This window comes from Misgurnus anguillicaudatus, unplaced genomic scaffold, assembly GCF_027580225.2.
Source record: "Misgurnus anguillicaudatus unplaced genomic scaffold, ASM2758022v2 HiC_scaffold_32, whole genome shotgun sequence".
NCBI classification, from domain to species: Eukaryota; Metazoa; Chordata; class Actinopteri; order Cypriniformes; family Cobitidae; genus Misgurnus; species Misgurnus anguillicaudatus.
This window is the reverse complement of record NW_027395282.1, coordinates 1092177-1114246: the sequence shown is the minus strand read 5'-3', so window position 1 is coordinate 1114246 and position 22070 is coordinate 1092177. Positions and strand designations below refer to the sequence as shown.

Genomic DNA, 22070 nt, shown 5'->3' with positions numbered 1-22070 from the left:
ATAACTTTTGCGATGGATGGTATGCAATACACAATAATACATTAAGTTTGTAAAATCAGTTTAAATTATTCAAGAAACATACATGTTTTACATTCTTTCTGATCGTTGATCATCTTGTAAAAGTCAAAGCACACACAAGCACTCGTCACTTTGCAAAAACTTTGATTATGTAACCTCTGGAAGAAGTTTTCGTCACTTTATTTACAGTGTCTGTGTAATTATATAATTAGATACTAAGTAATATATAAAGTAAAAACGTGTACTTACTATAGGGTTAGGGTTAGGATAAGGGTTTGATTTAGGGATAGTTGCATGTAATTATGCATAATTAAATGTTATTACTATAGTAAGTACATGTAACTTGTGTACCAAAGACACTGTAAAATAAAGCGTTACTGAAGTTTTCAGTTATTGCAAACTATATCAATATGCATATTGTCATACGCAACTCTGCAATAATTTTACTATATTATGCAGCCCTACAAGACTGTTTGTTCATTTGTACTATTTAATAGACGTTTAAATGACAACGCACTAGATGAGTAAGATGTTAACATGAAAGCTATTCTGGCTGATTTAGCAATTAATTTGTTCAGTAATGAATGGTTTGTGAGAGTTTTACACTTCATTGAAAATCCAGGTCTTTACAGTAACTTGCTCTCGAATCGGACTGCACCCGCCGCACTTTGTGTTTACTTTAGTGTGCAGTCAGCAATCACAATAGTGAGACGTGTTGTCTGTTTAATGTCTTTGTATTATTTCATGGTACCCGGCCTTTATCTCATCAAATTAAATTCAAACTGCAGAGCCACAACTCGGTTAGAATATAATTGCTTTTGCTATGGTGCTGTAGATTCGGCAGTGACGCATGGCAATGTATTCATGAAACTGCTCCAAGTTAGGATAGGAAAAGAGGGTGTGCAGGACTAGTTTACCCAGATGGAGAGGAGTAAAATATTAACTATGAATTCCAATTTGGTGAGTGTTTTTCTTTGGAAAATAAAATACTAGGTAAATGAATTCAATTATTTTTGTGATAGACCAGATAATGAAAATGTGCCGTTGGACTATTCCAGCAAGAAACCTTGGTTCATTTTTCAAAGGTGAAGGGTATGGGTAAACAATGGCGACTTGCTTCGACTGGAACGCATGACTCAATGCCTTTTATAATCTTGTCCAATAGCACAGGCCCCCGTAGGGTGATGGACAAGGCAAGTCACCATGGTACCGGGGCAAAGGGCATGCTCCCGCCTTTCCAAATCCACTGCATTCTGCAAAATGATTACTGCTTGCCCTCTCCCCCAACCTACATACATCCCTGTCAAATTCTAATCTTCCAAAGCATCCAATGGACTGTTTCAGAGCCCATACACAATGGCCCTCTGTAGTTGTGCTGGCATATAGGGGCTTTCAAGATTCTCTTTTTTTTTCACCGATGAAATGATTTTCATTCCCTCTTTAGAGCTGTGGAATCAGAAAGGTTCATTTCAAAGGCTTTTCGGGTCACGTTTGACTGCTGAAAGGGCCCGAGTGTACCGCCGGTAAGCCTGGCGGCAGGGTTCCTGTGACCAATGCAGCGTCTTGTGTCGGCCTGATCAAGGTAGGATTGCTGTGATAGGTCTTTTTTTCCACCTTTTTGTGAGTGGCCCTCCATTCCTGAGAACTGAAAGGGCGTCTTTATCTGTGACCGGAGATGAGGTTTAAGTTCTCTCATGTACCTGCCAGTTCCATCAGGCTCTTTGTGAACGCTCAACAGTGGGACTGTAGTGGAAAGCATGGAAGAGGGTCATGTCACCGACTGTACCTCAAGCCGTACCTGTCAACTTCAATGATCTGCGATAAGACTTCAGGCATTCTGCAGACCTCCAGGCTAAGCCACCTTAAAAAAAATCTTGTTAAATGGTGAATGGGTTTGCAGAAGATGGTGGAGTCGTCATCTTTACGCTTAAAAATAGATTGATTTAACACTTTTAAAATATGATTTAGCGGTGTTTAGCCCACATATTTGACTGGTATTGTAAACAGAACTGTCTGTAATGTTTAAAGAGCAAGATTTAGTTTCACTTGAGAAGGTCCAGGTGCTTCAATGTTATCATTTGAAATCATCATATTGCTTTGCAACCTTGATCATAGTGCATGGGTTATAAGAATCATTTGTTCGTCAATCAGACTACATTGGTTGTGCTTTATATTTGTTTTTGCGTGCAATGTATGTTGATTGTGATCGTGATCGATTGATGATTAGTTCTTTTAATTGAAAGGCACAACTTTTGTCGCCAGGGTGCCCATGTTGAGCATTGCACTGTCCCATATTAGTAATAGCAGTGCAGAAACTAACTTGTTATTATATGCAATATCTTTGATGTAACCCACTCCTAGCTACAAAGACAGACAATTTCTTTGGAATAATGAGCACACATAATTCACAATAAGACTTAAATTAAAGTCAGTAGTGTACGCTTTGATTTTGTGACTTTGGTATCTGAAACTGGGAAAACAGACCTTTTTCTCCTATTAAAATCTGAGTAGCAATATTTTGGCAGATTTATTTGTTTGCTTGGGGCAGTGAAGTACATCAGCAGCTCTGTGATGAGTTCTCGGCTTGCATAATAAAAGTTTCTTTTTAAACCCAACAATTCAAGACTCTGTCTGAATAAAGTCTGTGGAACTTAGCTTGAGAGCCGTACCAATTTAAGTTGGTCACTAAATCCCAACGACTCTGTCTGTGGTGACTTGAAATGAATAGCTGAATGGATCGAATTTAGATTTTCTTTTATCTGAAAATCTATAGAGGAACCGGCCCAGGTGATTGTCAGCCTTTGATGATCCTTGGCTTGAAAACTGTTGAGCAAGTCTCTGATGTTTTGTTATCCATTCTTAGAGATTCCAGCTGTACATTACTATTCTGGACAGGGTCAGAACCCCAAAAACACACCTTATGCATGTTTTTCAACCTTAGGATGTTTTTGTTTTCCGTAGTAATTCTGTTTTTCCATTGACCATGTGTCTTTAATTTTCTTTTGGTGTCTTTTTTAACAATCTAAGACTCTGTTTTGCCAGCCTCTGGATGAGAAGGCAAATAAACCCAGCTTCGAAAACAGACGTTGATTGTTTGATCATTGTTGTAGGAATAACCTTCCCGCTGGTTTTAAGTATGAAACGCCGACAGATAGCTGGTTGAGTCCTACCTATAATGTTGACGTTTCCTACAAAGATGTTCCTCTGAAGAAGCCACTCGTGAGCCCCTGCTAGAGACGGAGAGCGTGAGAGACCGCCTGAGCTTTCTTGTTTCCGTTCATGGGTTGACTCTATAGAGAGGTTCTCTGGGGAAATCATCTGCCATTGTATGCTGCTGCTCCCTCTTCACATGCATAAGATCTGCAGCCCACCCTGCACTAAACCCCATCCCTTTTCCACTGCATGCTTTCTCCTCCTCATCCTCTCTGAATGAAAGACTGCATGAATAACAAACCCCTAGAGTGTATAGAGAGCCCCCCATGAGACAATTCAGATGGTACGCAGTGTTTGAACCGACTGGTCATTCTGGACTGACCCCTGCTTTCAACGCATTTCTTTTGTTCCTTATGGAGCCATTTGGGCTTCCTGTACTTTTTACGCATGTGCACTTTTTATAGCATATCTATATCCATTTGATTAGGTTTTCTTAAAATTGAGAACAAATACAAATCAAAGTTTTGCAACCTGTTAGCCTGGTCCAACCAGACTTTCATACAATCATTTCATTTGTACAGAGAGTCTGGCCACGCTCCATTGCAAAGCGTTACTTCCGTTAAGGAGGGTCCTCTGTTGAAGTTTAAAACTATTGGATCTGCCCACTCAGAGTCACTCTGAATCTGCCATAACCAATCGCTAACGTTTGGTCGTGATGTATGTCATGCGCCGAAACCGGTCGGAAACAACAAGTCCGAATGATCAGACCAACAAAACTTAGCAAACATTGTTCTTGCTCCGGCTTTAACTTCTGTATATTCGGCAGTTTTGCAACAACGGACCGAATAGCTTTTCTCACGTTTTTCTCCCCTGCCATTACTGAACTACAACTCAAGCTGACGCACGACCTCAACGTCATAGTTTTTAGCCACCCACCTCTGTTCGCTGATTGGACCTGCTGATTTTTCTGCAACTTCTCTCAGAAGTCAGAAATGAATCAAGCATAACATTCAACCCTTAAAATGTATTTTTCTATTAAGACTAAGTGAATAACTGTAATTGGTGTGCTTGCGGCATTCTGAATAGTTGAAATGTTTTAACTGTTTTCGGTGTGGACACGCCTGGAACAAATGAGTGCGTCGCACCGTGTGCAGGCCACGACCGTGTCGCTTACATTGTGAGCGTGCATACCGCGCAGCCACATTTGAAATCACAAACTTGAGTGCGCAAAAGACGCAAAATGTGTATCGCCCCTTATACTGCAGGTGTGCCTTATTTTCAAATAATTCAAAGTACCGGTGTCAGTTATTCTGATTATACCACGGTTACCACAGACATTGCTCTGATGGTTATTTTAAGGTATTTGACAAGTCATATGGGTGTTAATTGAAAAGTAATGCATACCCATGGATAGGGCTTTCACAATTACGAAATTTGGCTGACGGTTAATTGTTTAATATATTGTGGCGATTATGACGATTAATTGCCTGTTTATTGCTTTGAAATTTAATTCTCTCTTTTTTTGATTGTGAAACAAGTTTCGCTGATTGTTGTGATTATTTGAATTAAATATTTTGCAAGGTTTATCTGGCAGTAAATATTTATACACAACACATTTTTAAAAGTAATCTGATACTGTCTCGTTGATACAGGTGCTGCAGCTCCCCCTTGTGTTTTTTAGAGAGATATGCAATCATTGTGGTGAATTGCAATGAGACGATTATTTAATCATTGTGACAGCCCTTCCCCTGGAGCATTCAACAGGCCCGCGTTATAAAAACATACATTTTTTTTGTAATTACCAGTACTGTTGCACAAACCTTACATTGGGTGGTGTAATTTGTTAAAAACTGTATGTTTGTATTTAAATGTTTTATTGAAAGTCATAAATATGTTAATGTAACATGTCGAAAGTCAAATTTTTTTGTGGACTTCATGTTGCTTCATAAACAAGAAAAAACGGGTATTAAAAACATCAAACTTTACCACATAGCCTTTATAGCCTCCTGTATAGCTCATTATAGAGCATAGAGCATTGTGTACGCAGCACAAAGATGATGGGTTCAAACCCAGGGAACACACATACGGACAAAAATTTTTAGTTTGTATTCACTGTCACTTTGGATAAAAGCATCTGGCAAATGCATAAATGTAAACTATGTACATTTGGTTATTAAAATAATACTTTTCATAATATTCTCTATTTTTGTAATGGTTGCTATGAAAAATTGTTAGTAGGACAAGTAAAAGTCATATCTATTGGTCGAGCCAGCAGGAAAAATTCTTATTGTTGAACCCTGACAAAGAGGCATAGAGAAAGCTACGGTATGTCAGGAGAAAAGCAAGAGAAAGCTGTGAATGGTAATCAGATTAGTCTTGATCCACCTGGGTGTGTGTGTATGGGTAAGAAACCAGTGTGAAACATTGACGCTGCCAGGGACCAAAAAAATAAGATCTGGTTTATACCATTAACTCAAAGTGATTTACGGTTCTGTTGTGATACGTCACGGATGCCTCTGTCAGACAGTCATCTTGTTTGGCTATTTAAATGCTTGCTAATGAATTCCTCTTCTCTTTCTCACCACAGGTCTTCGAGACAGCCCGTAAACTATGGGATTTCAGATCTACTGAGGGCACTTTCACAAAAGGAGGGAAGAGGGGCCGACATCCAGAACAAAACGAAAGGATTGAGGTTTTGAAAAGAGGATCAGTACTTTCGGACACAGTGGGGTGCATGCTGGCCCCTCAACTGGACGACCTCTTTTGTGCGAGAGAGAGAAAATAAAAGCAGGCATGCGCAATAAACTCAGAAGGTTCCGGGACGCGGACCGCCCCATGCTGGGGGACAGGACCGATTTGGTGCTTTTGACTGTATTGGTGCTTTTGGTAGCGGATGTGCGGGCATCCTGGGACCAGAACCCCGTGGAGGTTCTCGGCGATGTGGGGCAGCTCGAGGCATCTATGCACTCCTCCGTGCTGTCGGACCTTCGTGAGGCGGAAGCGGCCATGTCGCAGCCCAGCGGCTTGCCGGATTCCTCGGCGGTGGTGGGCAGGGTTTTCCAAATGCAGGTGCCCATCAAAGCCAAGGACTCTAAGAGCAAAATTAAGGTGAGAGACGTTTCTTTCAAAGCACATGGGTTTCTGAAATGTCTTGCAAATGTATGCAAACAAATTTGTCTTCTAGTACCCAGCGGCTCGTCCCTGGTATATCAGATAGGGCCGCATCTACACTCCCCAGCCAGTTTATTGAGTCTGTGTGAGATGATTTGACTTTGCCCCAAGCACTGCTAAAATCTTATTCTCATACGCTTTCCTTATGACTGATGGAGCATAAAATGTGGTGGTCCCTGTAATACTGCAATACTACTTGCAAACACGTGGTCTGCATGCATGATGGGACAGAGCTGCAGCGAGACGCATACACGGATGCATTGCATTTAGATCAACTTGATGTACGTGCGTACGTGCATGTATTTGTTTGTTTATCCTGTCAGGACATTATTTGATGTATAAAACAAGGTTGCTTTTCTTAAAAATACAACGCCGGAATGACCAGGTGTCTTTTGCTGACCACCCAGCAATTGCTTTTACTCACCAGTCCGTGTTAGCTGTTGTCAAAAGCATGACCCCTGCCCTTTTCTGTTCATTGTGTTCTTCTGTCCCATCTCAATGTTGGGCGGTACTCCCAGGCCTGCTGTGTAATCCTACATTCACTGGATCATTTCTGCCCTGTCAAGCGCATTTTTAAGTTGCAACCACAAGCCCCTTTGTGCACTTTCGGAAAATGTGTCTTGACAGCTGTGCCAAAGAATCTAACGCCCAGCAGTTAAAGCTGCCCACAGCTGTTCCCTTCTATAACCATTCAGACCTGTCCGGACCAATAGCCCACAATGAATTTCGACTTTCACACTCCGTTTAGATTCAACTTTGCTAACTATAAATAATTTTGTGCTCTCAGAAGCTAGCGAGTAAGCTATGAATTATGCTTACCACGGCAAGGATTTATTAAAATCTGAAATTGCATACTGGGACAGTAGGTATGAATTTGATGACGTACCCACTCGTCGGCCTTTAAAACTGAAGGTACGAATATGGATAGTATGAATAGGCCTGTCACAATGATTAAATAATCGTATTATTGCGATTGATTTCAGATCACCGCAATGATTGCATATCTTTCTAAAAACACAAGGGGGAGCTGCAGCGCCTGTATAAACTAGAGAGTATCAGATGGCGCTCCTTGACTGACAATCTAACGCGATACATTGCAAAGCCATTTAATACAGTCGAAAATCTGCATTTAAAGAAATGGCAAAGCAGTATGAATTGCCAGGTAAAACATACATTTACAAAACGGATATTCCAAGTTTAGGGAAGGTTTTTTTTTTTAAGTTTTTGAAAGATATATTAATTAAATAATAACTTTTAAATATGTGTTATGTGCATTAATCAGTCCTTCTAGAAAAACACAGTTTTTTTGTGATTGTTGCGGGCAAAAATCCTTGATCTTTTCTTAAAAAATGCGATGGAATAGGCGGGGTATTTATGCAATGAAATTGCATGAACTTGCAAAAATTTGCACGAAATGTTTACTGCCAGGTGAACTTTGCAAAATATTTAATTTAAATAATCACAACAATGTGTGAAAATTATTTAATGAACAAACAAAATATTTATTAGAATTAAACGTCAAAGCAATAAAACAGGTTATTAATTGTTATAAACATCACATTTATTAGACAATTAACAGTCAAGCAAATTTCATCATTGTGACAGCTCTAAGTATGAATGAATTTAGACGTACTACATCCGCCATGTTGATGCATCACGTGACATACGTCATCATAACAAAAAGTTACATGTTTAACGTCTTTTCAGTTAACGACTGTTAACTTGTCTAAACAAGGGACAGCTGTTTAATATATGTATTTGCATTTGAATAAAGTTGCGTCAGTTCACACAGGATAGTAGAGTAGTTTAGGATAGTTCATCATTGAATGAACACTTCGGGATCTTGCCGGAAGCAGTAGGACATCCAGGTACTGTTTTTCAAATACTATGAATTCGGACATACTACTCCCCACGCCTACTATAAAATATGGAAGTAGGCGGTTTAGGACGCGACGTAGGTTTTTATTTTTTCAGCAGAAAATGTGAGTTAGTGCCGTGTTGTTGTGATTTCATGCCAGGGTGTTGCTGTTCCAGGTCATATTTAATGTATGCTCTTTATAGGTGGTAATTATCGTCCATAGTCCAAAAAGTCTTCGGGTTTCTTTTCTGGTTGCTTAAAATATTATGATAGTATTATATCATTTGTTTTGTTTGTACATTTAGGTTTTAACACCCTGAATATGTACAGTAATGATGCTTGGCTTGGCAAACCCCACTAAGCTTCACGTTTTATTGCTTAATATGAATCCTGCATTTTACAAGCGTTTCTAATGGGCATAGTTTGGGGTGGTTTTAAAACCTTGGCACATAATAATCTTGTCGAGTCAGTCAAGTCCTCTGGTTTTGTTCACACCACGCACATCACTACGATTTCCACGAAACACTCGGACCTCAGATATTCGTAAATAACTGGCTGTGCGAAAGACCCTTTGAAGTCACTGACCTACTTCATGCTTTTACATTTCTCCCTTCGTTCTTATCAAAAGGAACCGAGGGGATACACTTAAAAGAGAAAAGCAAAGCTCATCTTGAAAACACCACCACCCCCCCCCCCCCGTCCAGTTTTGAGCATAAATAGGCTCTAGTCTTAAACGTCAAAGCCAACAGACTAACGCTGAAGCATCTCTGGAGGTATAATAAATAGAGGCAGATGTTTCTGTTGCCGCTAATGTCGTCTCTGTTTGAACAAGAGAATCAGTGAGCGTCTCTCTCCCTCTCTCTATATATGCCTTTTATTTCCCTGAATTCCTCTCCCGCTCGTCCGTGACGGTAGGAATCTTCGTCTTCTCCTGCCCCTCCCTTTTTTCAGCACACAGACTGGCACTGAAACCTAATTAGCTTCGGCAGCGAGGCAATGGAAAAGTCGTATTCCTGCAGCCGATAATAAAACGGCTTCGGAAATTTGGACTCGCTTTATGTTGATGTGCAGATGTAAGTAGCTCGACATAGCTCTCATATTTGCTTTTTCTTTTTTACGAGACGGTCTGCATAGCAACCAGCTTTTCCTGGGGTAGTGCCGTCACGAGATAGGATTACTTTGCCGCACCACTGGCCAGTTCCAGAGTCTCCGCATGGCTGTCATTTTCTGAAACGAGGTCCTGTCACAGTTTAGTTTGGTCGTGAAACAAAGGGTACAAAACGCAGATTGTGTGAATGAATCGACCTGCTGTGTGCTTTGGTTTATGTCCACTAGAGGGCAGTTAGGGGTTGACTAGTTAAGTGTCCTTGACTGTTCTCCTTGTGATTGTTTCAGGAAATGGAGCTCTGAGGATTTGCGCCGTATATAAGCCGTTACTCTTTATACATTTTATCGATCCCTCTTTCTTTGCCACCCTTACTCTCTAGGCCCACATGTTAAAATCAAATGCATACACAAGTCCACCTGTCTGGATGACACAGCGGTCTGAGCAGCTGTAATTTTGTCCCAATAACAATCCAAGATAAGAACACTGCTTGCCATTCATGAGTTTTATCTTTTCCGGCAAAATATATTTTCCCCCTCCTGCACATTGACAGGTATTTTTTTCGTTCATGCTTGTTCCACAGCATGGATCAAAAGCTGACATCGCCTTCTCGTCGAATAGCAATTTAAAGTTTTATTATAAACAAACAGCAGCTCTCCCGCTGAGCCTTTATTCGGTTTTCTTTCACTTTGAAAAATGTCAGCACATAGAATTGGCATTCATTTGATAACTTTCATTTACCAAGATGAAAGTAGTGGAAATGGGCTGCCGTCAGCCACTTGAAGTCTGTTTTGATTTCGCAGATGCACCTTTCACAAATCCCTCTCTCGGGCGACCCGAACACACCCCACATTTTCCTAGTAATTTTCGGCTAAGAAATGGGTCACGTTCCCCAGTCCGCTCAAAACGGCTATGGGTTATTTTCAAAGATTTGTCAAAATTAGAAATCCAAATGGAGCACTGCTCAAAATGCGACGTCTCTTTATATATATAAAAAGCAAATGTATAGTCATGATGGAGTTTAAGCATTGGAAGACTGTATTTCTTGTAAACATCTGCCTGGCCAAACTATAGCTCTTCCCCTTCAAATTTTCCAAGCCAGTTCACTCCCTCTTGCCTTTGTCTCTTTTCCTCTCTCTTAATATCACAAAGACATGCCTGAGCCTACTCCTTCAGAACTGTGAATCTTATCTTTTCAGCTGTCTTCATAACCCAACAATGGGATCTTTTCTTCTGGCAGTCTCCCCCGCAAGTGTGCCTTAACAATGGGTGGCTTTATTCGCCCCACGACAAAGTGAGTTTCGATTCATCCATGTAATTCCTTCATTTCAGGGAGGAAAAGTTTATTCTTCTCATTAGACCACCTTAGATTTTAATATTACAATCATATTACAGGAATTAGAAGTCCTACGGTTTGTTAAATGAGACACAGCCTTGTTTTGGGGATGTGGATAAGAAATATACCTTCTAATTTACCTGTACATGGCATTCGGTTTCATCCTAACAGGCTTGTTTGTAACTCCCTGACTAACTAAATCCTCCTTTGCCTTTTCATTCTGTAGTTAAGTCATGATAAACATGCCTTCGGTGCAAGTTATACCGTCTTTAGTGTGGGTTGTATGAATCATCACTATGGAAACTGTGTGGTTTCCTAAATGTCAGTGTGTGTGGTAGTGTGCTGGGTTTTTTTTTTCCGATGATCCCGTTCTAGTTTCAAAGGGCAGCGTTGAGGACTTGGCGTAACTCGTTTTGTACTAAATTTAGGATTAAAGTGGCAGCATGGCGTCACTGGCATATTTCTTGTTTTAGGGGTTGTATCATTTACACTGTATTTAAGGTGTTTTGAACCAATGGGATATATCTTAGGACGAATCCTGCAGTGGTGTTTGGTAACAGCAATGTTAAACATGAGGATAGATTTAGTTTCTGTATTTTAAGGCAACGTTTCACCCTAATGTCTTTGCAAACCTTCATTAGGCACAGAGCAGATTTGTAGGAATAAAGAGGTATAGGGACAGATGAATCTACTATTAAAAATACATTTTATAACATGGCCTTAGACTTGAAATGTGAATGATGCCTTTATGCTATTACTTTTTCCTCTTCATTCTTATTTGCACTTTTGCATTTTAGACCAGTATGACATGATATATTCCAATATGTAATCAATATGTATTCAAATTTTGCAAAAATAATTAACCAATGGCCTTTTTTAATTTCTGTAGTCACCTTGGGTTTTCTATACACCTTACACGTCTAACACATATTGGCATACTATATTAAAATATGCAGACATTGAGACTTGAAAACTATTGTTGATTTCGGTGTACATATTTATAATATAAATAATATTTACAATGTATTTGTCAAACAAATTTTCAATGGCTTTAAATGAAAACACAATTGTTCTTACCTCAACTTAGATTAATTAATACATGCTTATCTTTTTCAATGCATGCACTTTTAATCTTTGTACAGGGCTTGGTGAATGTGTTAGCATTTAACCTAGCCCCATTCATTCCTATCCAAACAAAAGTTTTATTTTGTGCCATCATACTTACTCGTGTAACTACTCATGTAACAGTCTTTAAATAAAGAAAATATGGAAGTGTTTGGTGGCTTCTAAAATCATCCCTGTTTGGATCCTAAGGAATGAATGGGGCTAGGCTAAATGCTAACACATTAACAATGCGCTGTACAAAGATTAAAAGTGCACGCATTGAAAAAGATGGGTATGTATTAATTCATCTAAGTTGAGGTAAGAACATAGTAAAATATTGAAAAACTGTGGTGTTTTCCTTTAAAGGGGACATTTCACAAGACTTTAAGATGTCAAATAAATCTTTGGTGTCCTCGGAGTATGTATGTAAAGTTTTAGCTCAAAATACCATACAGATAATTTATTATAACATGTTGAAAATGTCACTTTGTAGTTGTGAGCATTTTTGGGTGTGTCCTTTAAAATGCAAATATGCTGATCTCCACACTAAATGGCAGTGCAGTTTCTGAATAGTGCAGATTAAGGGGCGCTTTTATCCCCTTCTGACATCACAAGGGGAGCCAAATTTAAATGAGCTATTTTTTCACATGCTTTCAGAAAATGTTTTACCAAAACTAAGTTACTGGTTTGATCTTTTTCACATGTCCTAGGTTGATACAAGCACTGGGGACCCAATAATTGCACTTCAACATGGAAAAAGTCAGATTTTCATGATATGTTCTATTTAAAAGACTTGGGGATCAGTTTACCAGACAGGGTTTAGATTACTACAGGACTAGGTCTTTGTTATATTAGGACATTTAAGTAGTTTTTAAAAACCTACCTTACAAAAAAAAACATATCAGTAACATTGTTTTGTCGCACGATCCACATGTTAAGAGATGTCAGTTCAGGTTGTTTTTAAAATTAAGGCAACTCAAACATGCATTTTAATAAGATGAACCCTGTCTGGAAAACCACCCCTTGGAGTACAGTACACCTGTTGTATGATTTGTTTTTAAGGATGCTTCTTTATTATTTTTGCTTCCTCGTTTGCTGTTATTTAGAAACAAACCGCTTGCATATCCTGCGTTAAGTGATCCATGAAGGAATAACTTTTGGAAAACATCATGACTGAGTAAAAAACTTTCTATTTTTGTGTGAAGCCTTAAACTACTGCAGTTCTTTGCAAGTCACATACCATTTGAAGTGCAGCAATGTTGGTGTTTTAAGCACACTATCAATCAACAGGACTACAGATCAGACTATAATTAGACTCCCACCTGAATTATTAACGTCTCTCGAACCTATCAAATAGGTTCACGATCAAATGTGCACGCATGCTCTGACTGGCTGATGAGAACATAAAAAAGGAGCAGAGGGAAAGGTGTGGTGCTGCTGGATTTTCTGAAACCTTTGAAGCCTGTCAATTAAAATATATAAAGCCCATCTGCTAATGCCCCATTCCCTTAGTGACAACTGTGTACTGGTTAGAATTTTATTGACCTAACCACTGAGCACAATGTCAGAAAGATGACATTTAAGAACTGTCAGCCTTAGTCTACAGTCACTTCACTGTTTAATCCATCAAATAGTCATGCATGTTTAGAATAACGCAAGTAAATGGGTAAACGAGTAGTACAGTTTAGTTTTCGGGTGAACCATCCCTTTATGGGCCCTGAAGCAAATGATGTATTTCTGTACTTGTAAAGAGGCTTGTTTGGGTTAATGAACCTCAATGCCATTGATTCATTATTGGTTATTTTTGACTGAGCGCTCATTGAACAGCTCTCCAGCTGGTGGAGTATCTTGTACTGCAGGGTGCTTTATGCCATTCTCGGATCACTCATTAATCATAGTCTTCATCCCTCATCTTGATGCATGCAACCAGGAAAGAATGGATACAAAAACTACAAATGTCAGTTTCAGAGAGACAGTCATGATTCATATGATTAATTATTCGTCACTTAATGATGTGGGATTTACTTTGTGTTTTGGTTTGGGATTGCATGGCTATACGCACATTTTGTTCTGTTACATTTCAATGTGAATCATTCAGTTGTAGTAATTCAGGTTTTTCTCTTCCTGTTTTTGCAGATCACAGAAGCGAGCAAGGATGTGCTCCCAGCATGGTTGCATTGGGATGCAGAGAGTGGCACACTTCAAGGCCTTCCTTTAGAGACAGACAAGGGCGTTCACTACATTTCTGTTTCTGTTTCCAACGAGAGCCAAGTCTCCCAAAGCCCAGATGTGTTCTCCATTGAGGTGCACCCAGAGGAGCATGCCGATACGGACCCTTTTCTGCTCGCTCTCCAATCAGCCAGCAAAGACGTTCAGCCATTTATCTGTGGTAATGAGGATCCTGTTACAGTGCTTACTGTCATCCTGGATGCTGACCTCAATAAGATGAGCTCCAAGCAGAGGGTGGAGCTACTTGCCAAAATGAAAAAGTTCTCTGGCATGGGGCTTCAGCACATGAAGATTTTGCCTGTGGTCAACAACCGTTTGTTTGACATGTCCGCTTTCATGGCAGGACCTGGAAATGCCAAAAAGGTAGTTGAAAACGGTGCCCTTTTGTCCTGGAAACTTGGCTGCAGTCTGGATCAAAGCAGCATTCCTGATATCAGTAGCGTTCAGGTTCCGGCAAAAGAGGGAACCATGTCCGCACAGTTGGGATATCCAGTCGTCGGATGGCACATCGCTAACAAGAAGCCTCATGTGCCCAAAAGGGTGCGAAGGCAGCTGAATAACACCCCCACCCCTGTTCCCTCTTTACTTCCCCCGACAACTTACCCTGAGCCCCCTACTCGTATCGTTCCCACCCCAACCTCTCCATCCATTGCTCCTACCTCTGATAGTTCTGCCCCACCTGTTCGTGGTCCTGTGCCCCTGCCTGTGAAACCGACATTATCTCGATCCAGAGATCCAATTGCTTACACTCCAACTTTAGTCCCCCCTCTGCCGACAAGAGTCCCAGATAGCACCAGCACTATTGCCATCCAGCCCACCATGACCAGGCCTATTTATGTTGGACCCTCTGTGACCCCAGCAACACCCACCACTAGGAAACCAACAAAGAGACCACCAAAGAAACCAAAGTCAACCCCTACGCCAGAAAAACCCAAGATCACTACAACCAAGCCACCAAGACGCACAACTCCTGTACCCGTCTCTCCTGATGGCAATATTAAACCTCAGCTGCGTAACCCGATTGATCAGGTAAACGCCTACATTGGCACATACTTTGAGGTGAAGGTTCCACCGGATACGTTTTTCGACAAAGAGGATGGTACTACAGATAAGTTGAGGCTAACCTTGCGCAAGGGGTCTGATTTGGTTGGGGATGATTCCTGGATACAATTCAATAGCACAAGCCAGTTGCTCTATGGATTACCAGATCAGGAGCATGAAGGAAAGCATGAGTATTTTATGCAGGCGACTGACAAAGGAGGTCTCTATGCAATAGATGCCTTTGAGGTCCGAGTCAATCGTTGGGGAAACAATGTTAAGTCGCCAGTGTTGTTCACTGCCGTTTTTGACAGGGATGCACGTACAGTCACCAATGATGTTCACAAAAAGATCCTTCTTGTCAAGAAATTGGCCCAATCATTTGGTGATCGTAACGGCAGCACTGTCACCTTAAAGAACATTATCAAGGGGTCCATTATAGTGGAATGGACCAACAACAGCCTTCCGCAAAACCCCTGCCCAAAAGAGCAAATCGAGCAGTTGTCCAAAAGGATTTCCGATCCCGACGGTAAACCATCGCAACACTTTAAATATGTCATGCAACCGGACTTCAAGGCCTCAAATATCACCGTAAGGGGTACAGGAAGCTGTCGTAACTTCATGTTTGTCCCAAAAGGTGAGATCTTGGATCCAACTTCAGAACCAGTTACTCCCGCTGTTGGTGCTGGAAGACAGAGCACGGACGATGTGTATCTACACACTGTCATACCGGCCGTGGTGGTTGCAGCTATTTTACTGATAGCGGGAATCATTGCCATGATCTGCTATCGAAAGAAACGCAAGGGCAAGCTAACTATTGAAGACCAAGCGACTTTCATCAAGAAAGGAGTACCCATCATTTTTGCAGATGAGCTCGATGACTCCAAGCCACCTCCATCTTCCAGCATGCCCCTTATCCTTCAGGAGGAAAAACCTCCTCTTCCTCCGCCAGAGTATCCGAACATGGCTAGTCCAGAGACAACACCTCTCAACCAGGACCTTTTGGGAGAGTACACGCCTCTACATGACGAGGATCCTAATGCCCCTCCTTACCAGCCTCCACCACCCTTCTCTGTCCCAATGGAGGGTAAAGGTTCCCGTCCCAAGAACATGACCCCATACAGATCCCCACCCCCTTACGTGCCTCCCTAATGTTGGCAGGAGCCTCCGGAGCAGGAGGATGGGGAACTTTCGTAGTTCCGAACCATTGTGTTGTCTCTGCATAATTGGATTGTTTGAAAGGTTGTGCTGCAAATGTGGGATTTAGGTTTGAATGTCATGGTATGTTTTTGTTAAACTGAACTCTTATTAAAGGAGTGGGGGGAGGGCGGGTTACATGGATAGTCTGAAAAAGACAGCAAGTACAACCTCAGCCTCTGACTACTCTGGTTTTTGCTAAACTGTTGGGGGAGTACCCTCAAGTCTTGGCGCTTTTGTGTCTAGATGGGCTTTTTGACTAATTATTTGTTTGTTTTTTTGTTTGTTTTTGATTTTGTTTTCTGACTCGGAATCAAACTCCTTGCCTAACAGCACTCTTTTTATCTTCTAAATTCGTTAATTTTGAATAATATAATCAGACAATAAAACTGACTGCAGGTGCAAAAGGTTTGGTAGGAAAAATTCAATAACAGTGGGAAGTAAAAGAATGGCCTTGAGGGACTTGGACAGCCATGCAGACAGTTTTGTGGGATGTTGATTCATTATGGTTTTGCCTTTTAACACAAAATTAAACGGTTTTATTGTTATTCACATGTCTAGTTAAAATCACAACAAGAAGTAGCCAAAATGAGAGATTTGTTTAATTCAATGTGTATTTGAAAGTTGTTATGGTAGATCATCTTTAATTTTTATTATATATATTTTTTTTACTTTTTCTTTCTTTAAAAGTATTACACTGAAAAACGCTATATTTTCAACCCCCTCGAACTTGGAAAAAAGAATTAAAATATCAAATCACAGAACATATCAGCGTGTGTTCTGACTTGAGATATATATATATATATACGATATATATCCCATATAGCCTCTCGTCAGCCATGTGAAACTTTTGAAGAAGGTAGTCTCTTGATTGATCTCATCGTCTATGCAGATTCTGCTTTTGACCCGACAGGCTTGATCCTGATATTGATCACACTTAATCGCATTTCCCACAGGCCATGAAAAAATCTCGTGATTTTAATTGGATTTACAACTTGATGGAGTCTTTGAATCCTTAATTTCTCAAGTCAGAACCACCTATGTACTGTTTCACCAGTTAAACTCAAGCTACTGATAGTCGTCGAGACGCTCAAAGACTTGATTCAATCCGACTTTCAGACGATTTGTTTTTTTTTTTTCTTTTTGTTTTTATTATTTTTATATACATATATATATATATTTCAGTGATGATTATGGAGTATATGCCTTGGATCCGCTCAAAATAATTCTAAATAAAGACTGAAGATTTTGATAACGGCGACCCATCTTTTATACAATGGCAACGTTTATTTAAATGTCATATATATATGTGGAGTTGAATGCCATATTTTGCCTTGGTGATTTTGCAGCAAGTGTCCTCTCTGTAAATAATATTCTGCCTGTGGATATAATTGTATTTATAGGCCAAACGTGTGTAAATCGGATATGGTAAAAACAAGAAATAGAGTAAAAAATCTTGCTGTTTGTTTTAGATAAGGGGTGGTTATTTTTTATATAGCGATAGTTCTAAAGAAAAACCTTGAGCAAATACCTGGGGGGAAAAGTTGACTGGTTTCATTTACAAAATCATCAGAAAACTAGAAAAAAAAAAAAGGATTGATAAGATCACAATCTAATTTTTTTACACAGTTTTTGATACAGCCTAAAATTGTTTATTGAAAACAAATATATAGTGTACTGCAATTTGTAAAAACCTTAGTCTGGTAATTGATTCATTATAAATATATATATATATATATATATATATCTATCTAGCTTTTCCTCATGGGTCGTTTTCTTAGTTGCATTTCTTTTAGGTTTGCTTGAACTAAATAGCTAATGCGGTTAGTGCTATTGAGAGAATGTTATCATGTACGTTTTGATTTCTGATTTGTGTTTTAAGCTCTTTTGTTTTGAGTTTTAAATTCAGAAGTGATATTTGCAATAAAAGTGTGGCTTTGTTAAAGTCGGTCATTAAAAATCTGCAAGGTCTGTGTGAAACCTCAAAGTCTGACAACCCGTTGAATTTATGAGACTGAGATATTTTGCCAAGGAGGTTGTTTTGTATGGATGTTATTTTCTGCGTATTATCGTCATTTCTTTATTAATGCTTCCATTCACCTACGTACACTGTCAAAAAAATGGTCCATTTTACTACAGATGTATATATCAGATATGTACTAATATGGACTCTTTAGGTGCAAAAGTTTGTTTTAAAAGGTTATCGCTCCGTTAAAGTCCATTTTTCTGACAGTGTATATCGTTAAATCAAGATCCACTGAGGTTTGTTTTATTATAAACATTTGAAGTACAATATCTTATCAAGCTCCTATGATTAATAGCATTTATCTTAAGAGTGCTAATTTAATTTCTTTTCATTTCAAACATTCACAACATCTTTGTTCGGCATGGATAAACTTAAGGACGCAACTCAAAATCAGAAAGAATTTGTGGCCTTTGTAATCGTTTCTTTTACGTCACATTATTTATAAATCAGTAGCGTAGCAATGTTGCAGTAAAGCTGCTTTTTCATTAGCACAACTGAATAAATATTTTAGGTGGAAAAACCAAAGATGAAATGGTTGTCGTTTACTAACAACTGAGTGTACTGCTTTTGTTTAATTTACGAGTTCAAGCTGTCTTTCGTTACTTACCGCGTCAAATAAAAGCAATGACATAAACTGATTATACGGTCGTTTTCATTCATCATCGTTTGAGTGTTTCCTTTATAAGTTTGGTTTGGTTAAAGAGCATATTATTAATACATGTATTCAATATGTATGTTTTTAAGTTGTCAGCCGTACATGCAAACAGTATTCCGGTCTGCATTTGGTGCATTATAATAACATAATATCCAATACGAGTTTGATCCCCACCACTGGAACATCAAGCTTTCAGATGTGAAGAGGGGAAAACGGTGAATAGTTTTATATTGTATATGAGTCATGTAAAGACACATTTTGTTTGTTTTAAACATTCTTTCCAAGTTTTACAAAGTGTGCAAGCTGTATTGCCCGAGCCAAGTCAAGGTGACAAAAGATTGAATCAGAATTTTTAAGCAATGAATTATTAAAGGTGCTGACGTTGGTTGACCTCGGTGCCAGGTGTAACAAATGACAGTGATGCCCAGAACAAGACACCTTTTATGCCATTTAAAGGTTGACAAATACGCATCCGGTAAAGAGCATAATGATGAACCACGCTTGCTTCATTCTCTTTCATGTTAAACCGCGTTGGTCAATTGATGCCACCACCAGACACTGTATGTTTGAATCTTGTATTAAAAAGTGTTCTCACTGTGAATGTTTGTGGGTTCTTGTGTACAATTGTTTGAGCAATCTGTGTTTCATTCATATTTCATGAAGCCGTGACGTACAGTATCATCATAAACATTTATGATGCTGGGTTTAAAGAGACAGTGTTTGTGGCTTGCTGTTAAATACTACAAGCAATATTTTCATTTTATTTTCATGGATAATAATTATAAGTCAGGATGTTCCACAAAAATTCACCAAGAAACATTATGGTGAATGCATGTTTGCTTTAAAGGGGCCATGGCACAAAACTGGGTGTCCCCAGAGCACATAAATAAAGTTTTAGCTCAAATACCATATAAATAATTTATTATAGCATGTTAAAATTGACATTTGTGTGCAAAAATGTGCCGTTTTGGGTGTGTCCTTTAAAATGCAAATGAGCTGATAAAGTGCTAACAATGGTTTGTTGCAATTGAAACTCAATTGTGCTGTGAATTATTTTCTCTCTCTTTTTCTCTGGACTAAATGGCAGTGCTGTGGTTGGATAGTGCAGATTAAAGGGCGGTATTATTCTAATAAGAGCTCCTTATGACATCATAAGGAGAGCCAAATTACCATGAGCTATTTTTTCACATGCTTGTAGAGAATGGTTTACCAAAACTAAGTTACTGGGTTGATCTTTTTCACATTTTCTAGGTTGATAGAAGCACTGGGGACCCAATTATAGCACTTAAACATGAAAAAAGTCAGATTTTAATGCCATGGCCCCTTTAAATTCAAATCACCTTGCACTGATCTATCTCCACCAGTTTTGTCTTAAGATGCACACCTTTATTATTTTTTATAAGGTAGGATTGTAAAAACTAATGTCCTAATATAACTAAGACCTAGTCCTGGCTTAATCTAAAACCACCCCTTTGTGTAACCTTACAAATAAAGTCTCATTGGTTAACATTAGTTACTAATGCAATTGCTTATTCATGTAAGTTCATTGTGCATTGCTGACAAATGTTTTTATTTTTAACATGTCTTAAAAAAGGTTGAAATCAACATAAGGTTTATAAATGGTGTAGACATTCAGGAAAAAGAAATGGTCCCTACTGGGGCAGTACTCTAAAAAAGCACTTTTTTAATCTTTACCTAAATAGTTCATATTATTACCCAGTATTGGGGAAAGTTACTTTTAAAAGTAATGCATTACAATATTAAGTTACTCCCCAAAAAACGTAACTAATTATGTTACTTAGTTACTTTTCATGGAAAGTCATACTTGCATTACTTTGATACTTTTGCGTTACTTTTTCTTACTTGGCTGAGGCTTGATCTCTTTCAGCCCTTGCAGGTGTTTGTTGAGAAGTTCTGCATTCAGAAATTGCATATTTCCATTGCAAAAATGTTGAGCTCTGGCCAGCCATAAACTATTTCCACTCAGGCGTGCATGCATAGTGTGCGTACTGAAAGTAACTGAAAAGTAACTTGCGTAACTCAAATATTAATAAGTAAATTTATAAAGTAATGCGTTACTTCAGAAAAGTAATATTACTATGTAATGCACGTTACTTGTAACCCCCAACACTGTTTGTACCTCAGAGGTACTTTTTGGTACCAAATGTATGCATATCTGTACCTAAATGGTACCTTTTTAAAAAAGTGACAGATTTGGACCATTTTTTGACATGTTGTTTATTATTAGTTCATGTTAACAACTGTAACCTTATTGTTAAGTATTGCCAATAAATCATATGGGTTTATAACGACATAAGGGATAAAATTAAGAAACTATAGATTAATCGGATCCTGCGTATTATCCCATTGTCCATTCTCTCCTCTTTTTGTTTCGGTAATACCTCTAAATACGCTTTTGAGTATTTACTGCATTTTTCAAAAGATCATCCTCTTTAAGTCCTCTCATTACCATCAAAGAACATGAACCCTCCAGCTGGTGACCTTTAGCATGGAGTGCCCTTCACAAAAACCTTTCGTTTTTGAGGATCTGAAAGCCCCCTTGGTGCCACCACGGCCTTTAAACCACATAGTCAGCTGAGAATCAAGAACAGGGCTCACGCATTACTTTATCTTAGCAACAGATCAATCTTGTGAAGTACATTTAATTATACGTGCTATACTTGTTCGTTTTGAATTAAGACAAAGGAAAGTAACAAGGTCTTTTTTTGTCAAGCAAATTGAAAGGTTGAAGATGAAAGAGAGATTTTTTTTCATTTGATGGATGTCTTCTGCATTTTCAAGAAACTGTCGATTCATTTTCGAGGGTTTCAAGATGAGAGAAGTTTTTACATCGTCAATGTCATTGCATTGAAAAATGCTTTCTGGAGATGTTGTGACGGCTTGAAATGATGACGTAATCACATTTGTTTGTTCTCAAAGTTAAAACAAAAACATCCAGTTGCTGTAAATACATTCATTGTGTCCATTCAATCATTTCTTCTCAGACCTTAAAGATGAAATTTTTCGTAAAATGCTGTTTAAGTCCATGGTAGAAATGAAGATTAAAAGCGTTAGATGTAAGGAACGCATCTTGTTAAAATGTACAGATGGGTCTGTCTCCATACTCAACCATGGTTATTAGGATGGATGAGCCACATAGTCTCCTGGATACTGCAATGA

General features: G+C 39.0%; 1 protein-coding gene across 2 annotated transcripts in view; it reads left to right on the top strand.

Moving 5' to 3' along the window:
• LOC141363131 (dystroglycan 1-like) overlaps positions 1 to 19491 on the top strand; it is a 35838-nt gene extending 16347 nt beyond the window's left edge. For both annotated transcript variants that reach the window (XM_073865683.1, XM_073865685.1), the window contains exons 2-3: positions 5759 to 6279; positions 13882 to 19491. In XM_073865683.1, the coding sequence (XP_073721784.1) occupies positions 5965 to 6279; positions 13882 to 16164 (2598 nt within the window). In that variant the 5' untranslated portion in view covers positions 5759 to 5964 and the 3' untranslated portion in view covers positions 16165 to 19491. The remainder of the gene's footprint in view (positions 1 to 5758; positions 6280 to 13881) is intronic.
• The last annotated feature ends 2579 nt before the right edge of the window (positions 19492 to 22070 follow it).